General features: G+C 31.5%; 1 protein-coding gene across 1 annotated transcript in view; it reads left to right on the top strand.

The window, feature by feature from the left end:
* Positions 1-2,904: 2,904 nt before the first annotated feature.
* Positions 2,905-12,907, top strand: part of LOC111614704 (patched domain-containing protein 3-like) — a gene marked incomplete at its 3' end in the record, with an annotated part of 27,982 nt that continues 17,979 nt past the window's right edge. The window contains exon 1 of the mRNA XM_023356070.1: positions 2,905-3,676. Coding sequence (XP_023211838.1) covers positions 2,905-3,676 — 772 coding nt within the window. The remainder of the gene's footprint in view (positions 3,677-12,907) is intronic.

Raw genomic sequence — 12,907 nt, 5'->3', positions numbered from 1 at the left:
AAAAAAATTTGTTCGACATTTTCACGATAAAATGGCTCTGTAAATGCATAAAAATGCAAAAATTGTTTTGTTGGCTTGCCTACTATTTTCAAATGAAATTAATGTGTGGAATAAGAATAGCTATGACAATTTAGCTGGCAAAAAACATGAAAAAATCGTCGATTCTTTCGTATTTGAAGCAATTTGGAAATCGAAGCGGAATAGAATTTAACATTAGTAAATAATATAAAATAAATATTGAAAATTATAACGAGATAGTTACGGTTAATAGATATATCATATCTAAATAAATAGATGTTATATATTTTTATCAAAGCGAGAATCGGCATTTAGAGGGCGTAGGCAATCTATTGAATCTAAAAACAGAGGTAATTATATTGAACTTGTTTATTTATTAATTACGTCAGATAAATAATCTATTAAAAATACATTTAACTGATAACTGATTGCTCCTGGAATCGGCTTCTTACAGAAACACAGCTTCCCTATCATCAAATGTCACGGCACGCCACTGGTTTCTTGAGCAGGAAGAAGCAGGTTGAGGTAGTTTGGCCACGTAGAGCTAAGTAGTGAATATTATTTTGGAAAGAGGGTCGGAAAACTAGTAGTGAACGGAAGGAGAAAGAGAGGAAGACCAGAGCTGAGTTGGAAAGATAAGGTGGTGGAAAACTTAAATCAGAAGGGACTTAAGAGAGAAGACGCCCTTGATAGGAAGAAATGGAGGAAACATATTAGAGAAGGAAACGCCGACCCCATGTAAACATGGGAAAACGCGAAGATAAAGAAGAAAGAAGACTGTTTATTTTGACACATTTATAACTAGATGAGATGCAATTTGCCTGAGACTCATTGTAAAGTTGCTAAGTTTTATGAAATTTACTATTTTTAAAGGAAATTTAATGCACGGGACTACCAGATGGACTGAAATTGATGTAATTTGTCACAGCATGATAAGAACGATTTTCTCCTTTTTGTGATGAATCATGTAATTTATCTTGTATTCCAGAACTATATTTTCTAGAAATTTATTTTTAATATAGCCTACTTCTGTTTTGTATTTTACACTATCTTGTGTGTGATTTTACTTATTATTTGCAATTACAGTGTTGAAACAAAGATACTTTTTTATGTTGGGACAACTCTATCCTATTCAACATGGTTAAAACCCGTTTACATTTATTACTCATTTATCAGAATATGATTATTATGCGATATTATAATAAAGCAATAGTCAATTTCCTTCTATTGTTTTGTAAAGTTGTTTGCAAATGAACACAAAGGGAAAGAAATGATTGTTCATCTGGCAAAACGAAAGAATATCGGGAGCCAGCTAAAACGATTGGGCCAAGGGTTGACTGATTATATGTTAATTCTGAAGCTGTATATTTATCAATTTGTGACATTAAAACACTGTCTCTGGATGGAAATCAGTTACACAATGTATCTTTTTAATAATGTCTTTATTTCATTGCGGTTCTGACGTTTCAGAACAAAGTGTATTTGCAAGATCTCATACAGGATCATATAGGCGAACTAGACGATGGTCTAGGGCGCTTGAATTCGGGGGGAGCGGCATGGCAAAAGTACATGCATAAATTACAATAAATAATGAAAAAATAAATGTTTTTTATCACAATCCTTTCTCACGTCTTGACCCGTGAGTCGCCATTTTGAAAGTAGAGCCGTAGTCTCACGATCGCGATATTGCGTGCTGCATATTGAATAAAAATTAGATACTCTTCGGGCGACGTCAAAGTCATTTGCCTAGAGCGCTAAGTTTGCTCGGGCCGGCAGTGATCTCATGTTTACTGGTAGTGCGGTTACTTTAAACTTATTACTAGCAATCGGCCCATATAGCGTGCATAACGAATTTTGTCCACGATTATCTTGGTGTATGTATCAAATTTCAAAATGTTTGCTTTGTCATAAAATTGATCTTTCCAACTCGTACTGCAAATATTTGCCAAAAATCATGTTTAGTGATCACTTAGGTACAGCGACACACGGCCCATAGAATCTACATAGTAAATTTTGTTGTTGAATATCTTATCCGTTAGATCGAATTCCAAATTCCGGCTTCGTAACGACATCGATCTTGTCAAGTTGTACATATTTGCAAAAAATCATGTTTAATGGCCGTGCGGTTGCATTGAACTTTGATTACAGACAAAACGCTTTCTAACCTCTCTTACGTCTTGTTCAAAAATTTGTATTTAAGAGAGAAACGAAGACTAATGTCTTATCTTTTCCTTCCACTAACAACCATACACTAATTCACAGAAAGAAGCATTAAAACCGAGACATACATTAAACCAGGTTTTATAGATCTTGAAAACTGATTGGATTCAGTCATCCCGAAGCAATAAAAAACCATAAAGGCACTTTCCATAACACTTATTGTTTAGATAATTAATTAAATAGTAAAATATACTGTTTTAATGAGAATGCTTTTAAACACGGGGAAATGAAACTTATTTTCAATATTTAACATTTTGTGTAACTGTTTTTATGTAATAGATCTGTATAGATCATATTTTTTGTATTCGTATTTTTTTTCTGTAGAAAGTAAAGTTAACGAAATAGTTTAGCTTTTAACTTCTGTACTTTTTATGTTTTCTTAAAATTCTTTTATATTCATTTAGGATTTTAGAAGAAAAAGAATTACCTTATTTTTTAATGGAAAAGTTGAATTTCTTTGGAAATTTCTTGTCCGTCAAATTGTCGTTATTAGGCAGAACGATCAGCAAATACCCTTATCAGTTTTTTGTCATTCCTATACTTTTCTCTGTACTATTATCAATTGGAAATTTTTATACAAAATTTGATAAAAACTTCGATTACCTTTTCTCAGCCGATAGAGGAAGAGCATTTTCCAATCATGCTTTTATACAAAAAACATTTCCAATGAATACGTCTTCGTTTGTTGATGAATTGAGATTTTCAAAGAGACCCGAAGCATTAATTGTTTGTTTTGTTAGAAAAGATGGAAAATCTATGTTAGAAAAGAATTCTTTGTCAGAAATTGCCATCGCCGATGAAATAATAAAAAATGTGACTTTCGTTTTCGACGGTAAAACAATTGGCTATTTTAATATTTGTGGAATGGTACGTGGCAGATGTTACGAAAATTCTATTATCAGTATGAAATCATACATAGACGATATTGTCTCGAAGAGGAAAAGATTAAAATACCCCGTTGATATAGATGCTTTGACATATACGTTTCAATTGTTTGCGGTAAATTTTGGAGGTGTTACTACCAACGCTAATGATGAAATAGAAAAAGCAAAATCCATTAGATTAATATATTACGTAGATGAAAGTAATTTGGTCAAAGACTCTCAGGTCAGCGAATGGAGAAAGATCGCGTACAAACGTATAAAACAATACAGTTTTAAACATATCAAACCTTTTCTTGATCCGTTTCTTTCTATGGAAATTGATATAGAAATGCTCTCTGGCTTCACAAGAAAATACATTGCTGTGGTTTTAATAGTAATAGCCGTTTTCTCCATGATAACACTGATAAGTAACGACTACGTAAGAAGCAAACCTTGGCTCGGTCTGGCAAGTGTAGCGTCTACTGGATTAGCTGTTGGATCTGCATTTGGAGTTTTAAGTTTTTGCGGAATCGAAAGCACTGATTGGAATATCACCATTCCGTTTTTAATATTAGGTAAGCATTTTGATATTTTAATTACCATAAAAATTATTATTTAGGCCTACTTATGTATTTTACCAAATTTAAGATGATCGCTAAAAATAAAAGCCACAAGTTGAAAAACTTCTGTCAATAAATTTACAAACCAAAGTTTTCAATACAACAAAAGCCAGACTAAAAAATATAATCACTTAACTTCAAACTTTTATCTAGGAATCAGATCCGACTCCCGCAGTAACGTTTTCGCAATTTATTACAAAATAACGCTCCTGTCATCTGTGAGGGTTTTTGTTTGACAAGCTGATTCTGGTCTGGAATGTAGGGGAGATCCTTGTACATTAGGGCACCTTGTACAGTACTTCTGGACAAGCTCGTCAGTTGAAAAATAATACATTGAGAAGTAGTAATTAGCGATATCTAGTAGCTATTTCATTACAACATTCAAAATGCATGACGTAATTTTGACTCGTTTCACCGCTGTGACACGTCGTGTGATTTTTATAGGTGTTTGTTTTTTTTGCATTCCTTTCGGATCTTGGTTTTAATCGAAATATTTTGAGGTGAGTAATTTAATTAAGGTACAGTTAGTTGATAACTACATTCGTAACCACTTATTTTAATAAATAACATTGGATTTCTGTAATTCAAAAATTATAACCATACTTTGTTATAAACAAGAGAAAATTGTACCTCGGGACAGTGAATTTTTTGTACCTTGGGACTGTCTTAAGGTACAAGGCATTGCTTTTCTCAACTATTTATTTAATATTATTTTGTTTACTTTTGTTATTATGTTTCTGTTTGCCGCGAAGAAAAAGAATGAAGTGAATAAAATGCTAAATCTGTTAAAAAGAGAGTTTTTAAGAAGAAAAAAGTTGAAGTCGGTAGCTCTGAGGATGAAAGTTCTATGATCTTAGAAAATGACGATTCATGTGATAAAGTTCAAGAGGAAAATAATTGTGTGGGGTGCGGTGAAAATTATCTTACTACTTCCAGCACAGCAGACTGGGTTCAATGCCTTACCTGTCGATTCTGGGTGCACGAAAATTGCACCTATTTTGAAAATTACTATCAGAAATGCGGTATTAATTCTAAAAAAATTTAGTAAGTAGTAATGTTTGTGACCTATATTTGTAATGACTATTGTTTTTCTTAATACAAAAATGAAATTATCTTTGGTTTTCAATCATTTAAATGTCTTCTACACAACCTTTAAGCTTCATACTTACCTGCATTTCCAGTATATAAAACATTTTTGTTAACTGATAGAGATAATATTGTTATAAAGGAAAAGACTTGGATAAACTCTGTTGTTTTTTCATCTGGCGTTAATTGAGATTAAGATAAACGTTAGGATTGGTTCGTGTCTCAAGGTACAATCTATGATTGTACCTTGAGACACGAACCAATGTACAATCTATGATTGTACCTTGGGACAAATATCTGTAAGTAATTATTTAACATTTTCTCATAAATAAAATAGCATAGGGTCACGTGTTGCACCATATATAGTGATGTTATCAATTACTAATAGAAATATTGAATAGTCGTAGTTAAAGATCAATTTGAACTTAAATTATGAAGGTTTAAAGGAAAGTGTCCCAAAATACAAGGATTTCCCCTACGCAGTTGAAAGTTGTGCAGTTACTTGATAATTTTATAATTGAGTCTTGGAGTCAGAGTTGAGCCCCACAGTACTAATGTGCTTAACATTTTCGTAAGAGTCGAATCTAATTTTGAAGTGACAGTGAGGGACAATTATAGCTGGCCAAATCATTCTTGACAGATAGACATGTTATGACTTCGGGCGAAGTTATGGACCATTTAGAAGGCATCGACGAGGCACCAAGTCCAAGTGGGGCAAAAATCGCCGAAGTATAGTATATGCCCAAAAAATTATGAAAAAACGTAAAACCGTGTGCTTCGGAATTCTAAATTCGGGCCCCACGATACAGTGGCGTGCCGTCATCAGAAGCGTTGGAAGCGCCGCTTCCCTCCTATTCTCAAAAAAAAAAAAATAAGTAAATATTAATTTTAATTATATGAAAATAATCGCACAAAATTTTATTATAACCGTATTATGTATCTTATTACAAATTTCTATACTACACGTGGAAAAAAAACTGCTGTTGTATATTAGAATATTAGTGGCCAAGTGGAATCTCCTGTATTTTCAGATTACGAAAAGCCAGATTTGCGCACGCGCTTTACAGAGCACCAACCTCACCCCGTTTTGCCGGTAGAAGCCTACGACCTTGGGTGGAAGCTGCACACATATAAAGATTCCAATTCTATCAAGGACCAGTTCTGGGCTGTTAGCCGCCCGCTCACTAGATATTTCGATTACGTGAATAACGAGTAGATTTATAACTTAACCCAACCGATAAGAATTTGCTGATTTGTTTTTACGATAGTTCTGTATAGTTGACAGGAGTTAAAAAAATCCATTAAAATATTTGATATATTTATTCCGCTTTTCATTTTATATTACTCACGGATTTCGATATTAAACCAGTGATATTACGATTTTGTACATCCCATCTTTAAGGAGATGTAGAAAAAAACGTGTACAATTCTTGCATAATGTTAAAAAATTAAACGTTACTTCGACAGCGTCATTTACAACTAAATTTAATGAATGAGAGAGATGCACCGGGTACAGAAATAGCTCTAGAATTTATTTTCCTTAAATTTACGATTTACGTATCCGTTTGTCATTAAAATTTGTCTTTCCACTTTTTCCCGAGACTACAAATATTCGAGTACAAAGTAACTGGTTTCGAGTTATTTCTACTTAAGAAGTAGTTAAATAATTAAGCGATTAGGGAATTGGGGACGTAAACAAAACCCTGATGAAAGAGCCGGAATTTTACTTAAACAAAAGGCTAACCGGACCAATATCTAGCCGAGTACAGTGGGACTGATTTCTTCATAATATTAGATGTAATAAAGACAGAAATTTTTCCAGTTCAATGAAAGTGAGTAAAAGTTGTAAATTTTGGAAATTTCCGTGGACACCTGGTCTTAAAACGAATTACAGTAGTTAGAAAACAAATGACTTTTAAGTTTAACAAATTTAGATTTTTACAGCTATGATGAGAAACGTTTAAAATTTACAACAACCCTGTCGCGTCCTTTGAGATATACTAGTGATGAGACAAAAGAGACATTAACCGGTATCGGCACCCTCGGGATTTGGCAAGCATGCACCGCACCGCACACCTACCAAGACCGTCTCTGATTCCATCCACGAGCCACTGGTAGGGAGCAATTTTAACTAGGTGGATTGTTTTAATATTTAAAAAGTAAAGACTATTTTATGTTATTTTTATGTACGTTTCTTCACAAAACTATATTTATAATTTTCTTTAAAAGTATATTCATACAATTGAATATTTTGTACCAGGTATGTATAATTGTATATCATCACACATTTTATTTTAACAAGTAAGTTTTTATAATTTTATTTTTAATTTTAGCCCTTATATTATAGCTAGCAATTTAGAATGTAATTGTGATATCGAAAATTTATTTCAAAAAGTTTTGGCTCGAGACCATATAATGAAAAAGAAAAAATTTGTTCGACATTTTCATGATAAAATTTATGAAGATATAAAATGGCTTTGTGGATGCATAAAAATGCAAAATTTGTTTTGTTGGCCTTGCCTACTATTTTCAAATAAAATTAGTGTGTAGAATGAGATTGGCTTTGACGATTTAAATAATTTGAGTAAAGCTGGCAAAAGACACGAAAATCCTAAATCTCGCATCGATTCTTTCGTAAAATTGAAGCAATTTGGAAATCAAAATAGAATAGAATTTAACATTAGTACACAATATAAAATATATATTGAAAATTATAACAAGATAGTTACGGCTAATAGATATATTTTAATTAGTAGATGTTATCGAAGCGAGAATTGGCATTTAGAGGGCGTATAGAATCTATTAAATCTAATATAAGAGAGTTAATTATATCGAACTTACTTATTTATTAAGTGCGTTAGGTAATCTATTAATTAAAAATACATTTAGAAAAGTCTACGGTTTTTACTGGCTTATGGAACAAACGAATACGAATGGACCCTAGACCATCACTGACTGATTGCCCCTGGAATTCGGCTTGTTACAAAAACACAGCTTTCCTATCATCAAATGTGACGGCACGCCCCTGCCACGATATAAAAACGCTTCAAAAATATCAAAACTTTGTATACAGAATATAAGCGTTGTCAGTTTTCATACTAAGAGCTGAAGACAGTTTTTTCAGAGTAAAAAATGGGTTTCCAGTAAATGTAATCAATACAATAAATTAGCATTTCTAGCGAGTTTGAAAAAATATAAGTATTCCCATTTGACTATGTATATTTTCTTGAGAAGGTGTAACTTTTGGAATAAACTTTTTTACAATGTATTAGTGTATTATACTGGTAATTATGTTTTATGCACTTCTAAGATAATTTAAATAAACTGTCAAAAAAAGAATAAGTGAGGAAAATTTCTTACATGTGGATGGATCATTTTGGACAGACGCACGATACACATAACCGGAAAAATCCAAAATAACTGTCTGCATCTATCTAAATGATGAGTAATTGATAACTGTAAAAATTTATTAACTAAAAATAATTCAAAAGCTTTACGATTGACAGTATTGTTATCTGCTATTAAAGAAATAACTTTAAAACCCATTTTTCCAATTTTTCTAAAACTTTATAAATTATATTTTTTTAAAATTTTCAGCAGTTAAATTATAAATTGGCATTATACTAACAACATCTTTATATTTAGATACAATGCTAGATATTATAAATACCTGTGCTGATTTTACATTTTGATGGTTCATTTTCACTACGTTCAAATATAATATCACCTTTAACACTTAATTGTTGCTTAATATATATTTCCTTAAATAATAAGTTTACAATATACTCGTGACTTTTTAAATACTTCATTTATCCTTTAAATATTCTAAGCTCCTTTCAATATTATTATCTGTAACACTAAACTTACAAATCAATTTTCTTTCATTCCTTGGGTGGAAAAGATATAAACGTTTACTTTGATACAAAGATATATATATGCAGATGATGAATGAATGTAACCTAAAGCAGCAAATGTAAGTGTGTTTCCGTGATATCTCCTATTATTATATGTCTTTTTTAAAGCGAATTCTAACTATTCACAAACAAATGATATTCTTAAATCTCCGTTATAAAAAAAATTGATTGTATTCATGTAATACTTAAATTTTTAGGTAAATTTGAAAAAAGGTTGTAATGTCTCTTTTAAATTTTGGAATTTTTCTAGGAAGTTTTTTTGCCGACAATTCACTAGGCATCGTCAGTTCTAATAATGGTCGACTCATCACATGTTTTATACATATTTAATCAAAGAGTTTTTTTTATTAATCCTGTCAAATCAGTAAAAATTTATCGGAGTGAGACACTTCTTGGTGGTTTTTTTTGGTAAAGAAAAAGTAGAGAAAGTTTCCTTTTGACTTCTATAATTTCTTTTACAGCCACTAACACTACATCATGGCATTTTGAAAAATTTTATAAATTCTGTAAAACAGTACATGTCCAATAATTATTACTTTATAATTAAATTAACTTTTAAATATATGGTACACATATAGGCCTATAAATATTAAAATAATTAACTTTTACCTTACTTTTAATAAGTTTTAAACAAAATATTTAAAAATTACTAATCTAGTAAAATTAAATATACGAAAGTAATAGAAAATGACCAAAATTACTATTATTAGTTGATATTTCGATTAAGAAATATCAAAATCAAAATACAGTTATCATTTAGGCCTGACTACAAATATTACTAATCATAAATGGAAAAAGAATACTCACTAAGATATTGTATAATGTTATAATATTATATAAAATGTAAAACAACGGATTTTCTAGAAGAAAACATCTGAAAAAACTTCTAGTTACCGATACTTTTCTTTTAACTGAAATTAATATCATAAAGTACTCAGCAAATCATACATAAACATATAACTAACACCTTATTCTTGCCGAGAAATCAGGGGCGTGCCGTGACATTTGATGATAGGGAAGCTGTGTTTTTGTAACAAGCCGAATTCCAGGGGCAATCAGTCAGTGACGGTCTAGGGTCCATTCGTATTCGTTCGTTCGATAAGCCAGTAAAAACCGTAGACTTCTCTAAGTGTATTTTTAATTAATAGATTATCTAACGCACTTAATAAATAAGCAAGTTCAATATAATTACCTTTGTTATATTAGTTTTAATAGATTCTCTACGCTCTCTAAATGCCAATTCTCGCTTCGATAACATTTACTAATTAAAATATAATATATCTACTACGTATTAGCCGTAACTATCTCGTTATAATTTTCAATATTTATTTTATATTGTTTGCTAATGTTAAATTCTATTCAGCTTTGATTTCCGAATTGCTTCATTTTACGAAAGAATCGGGCGAGATTTACGATTTTTGTCTTTTGCCAGCTTTACTCAAATTATTTGAATCGTCAAAGTCATTCTTATTCCACACACTAATTTTATTTGAAAATAGTAGACGACGCCAAAAAAACAATTTTTGCATTTTTATGCATCCACAAAGCCATTTTACATCTTTATAAATTTTATCGTGAAAATGTCGAACAAATTTTTTTGTCGACGTATTTATATTTACGGTCTCTAGCCAAAACTTTTTTTATATTAATTTTAAATATCACAATTACATTGTAAATTGCTAGCCATAATATAAGGACTAAAATTAAAAATAAAATTATAAAAACTTACTTGTTAAAATAAAATGTGTGATGAATATACAATTATACATACCTGGTACAAAATATTCGATTGTATTAATTTAGTTTTGTGAAGAAACGTACATAAAAATAGCATAAGATATTCTTTACTTTTTAAATATTAAAACAATCTTAAATTAAATTAAATTAAATCAAATTAAATTACATATTAAAACAACATAGTTAAAAGTGCTCCCTATCAGTGACTCGTGGATGGAATCAGAGACGATCTTGGTAGGTGTGCGGTGCGTGCATGCGTGCCAAATCTTGAAGATGCAGATACCCGTTAACGTCAAATGCCTCTTTTGTCTCATCACTAGTATATCTCAAAGGACGCGACAGAGTTCTTGTAAATTTTAAACGTTTCTCACCATAGCTGTAAAAGTCTAAACGTTAAACTTAATAGATTGTCCGTCTTTTGTTTTCTAACTAATTCGTTTTAGGACTAGGTGTTGTCCACGGAAATTTCCAAAATTTACAACTTTTCGGTCACTCTCGTCGAACTGGAAAAATTTCTGTCTTTATTACATCTAATACAGTATTTCGAAGAAATCAGTCCCCACTGTACTCGGCTATAGATTGGTTCGGTTAAGCTTTTGTTTAAGTAATATTCCGGCTCTTTCATCAGGGTTTTGTTTATGTCCCCAATTCCCTAATCGCTTAATTATTTAACTACTTCTTAAGTAGAAATAAGTCGAAACCAGTTACTTTGTACTCGAATATTTGTAGTCTCGGGAAAAAGTGCAAAGACAAATTTTTATGACAAACGGATACATAAATCGTAAATTTAAGGAAAATAAATTCTAGAGCTTTTTCTGTACCTGGTGCATCTCTCTCATTTATTAAATTTAAATGTAAATGACGCTGCCAAAATAACGGTTAATTTTTTAACGTTATACAAGAATTGTACACGTTTTTTTCTACATCCCCTTAAAGATGGGATATACAAAATCGTAATATCTCTAGTTTAACATGGAAATCCGTGAGTAATATAAGAGGAGAGAGCAGAATAAAAATATCAAATGTTTTAATGGATTTTTTTAAACTCTTGTCAACTATACGGAACTATCGTAAAAACATACCAGTAAATTCTTATCGGTTGGGTTAAGTTATAAATCTACTCGTTATTCACGTAATCGGCCAAATANACTTTGGTTATTAAATTATATTTATTCCATATAGACTCAAGTGAGTCATTAATGGAAAATAATCCATGAATTCTATCTGCTGGATTTTTACAAACAACATTATTAGTACAAAAAACATTATTAAGAAGTGTTGATAGACGCAAATGTTCGAAATCCTTGCAGTCAAACATGTAGTGATTTAAAGTCGCATTTCCTTTCTTACAAAACGGACACATTTCCGACGAACGTAGATCAATACACAAGTGTTTCCATGTTAAACGAAACTTATTTAGACGAATCTGTATGATCGTTTTTTTAACAATAAACGGTAACTGCTGGTAATAAATGTACAAACACCGATTGTTATCTAATATTTCTGGGTACCATAAATGATACTTAGTCTTAAGAATCCGGTCCCCTTCTTCTCTCAAGAAAAGATTATCAAACTCTTGTAAAATTGTATTTGCGTAATATTTCAAAACATCTGGAGAGGAATCTATTAAGGAGAGTGAGAAACCTATTCTATTAAATAGATTCTCCAGTTTAGTAAACCAACAGTATTTGAACGATCTTATCGATGAAAACTTCTTGAAAGTTAAATAAGCCTCATATTCCAAGGATGATGGGTCAGAGATTATGTTTGTCAGAAAATTTAAGGTCAGTTTTACCAAGCGTTTCCGAGGAAACTCAAGGCCCAATTCTGATCTGATTGCGTACGATGGGACCGACCTCTCAAGACAAAAAAGACGACGAAAGAACATCAGTTCTATAGAGTCGATATCTTCAAAGCAAAAAGGCCCCCAAAAGGGCAAACCATAAGACCAACTCGAAGTAAAAAGAGAGGCGGCAAGTTTCTTACATAAAGCCATATGGCTGTTTTTAACCTGTCTCAAGATGTCTATAATAACATTTATCTTGGAAAATGCTTTACCTTTAACGTAAGAAATGTAATTTTGGAACGAGCCAGTAGCTGAGAGACGAATCCCCAAATATATTACTTCATTAACAATACTGACTCCTCTACCATTTAAGAAAAACTTATCAGCTTTCCTCAACCTTCCACCTTGTCTAAAAATTATTATTTTCGACTTTGATAAATTAATGCGCAAACCCAAATTAGAGGAATAATTATATAACGTGTCCAGTTTTCTTTGTAGATAAATCGGGGTAGTGGATAACACCACTGTATCATCAGCAAATTGAAGTAAATGGACTTCGTAGTTTCCCAGAGAAATGGAATCTTTACTTAAATCATCAAAAACGTGTACCATGTCGTTAACATAACAAATAAACAATATCGGACTTAAGGAATCACCCTGTGG

Source organism: Centruroides sculpturatus, unplaced genomic scaffold (assembly GCF_000671375.1).
Source record: "Centruroides sculpturatus isolate CEXI.00-Female unplaced genomic scaffold, Cexi_2.0 scaffold2183, whole genome shotgun sequence".
Lineage (NCBI taxonomy): Eukaryota > Metazoa > Arthropoda > Arachnida > Scorpiones > Buthidae > Centruroides > Centruroides sculpturatus.
The sequence above is the reverse complement of the archived record's forward strand: the minus strand, read 5'-3'. Positions and strand labels throughout refer to the sequence as shown.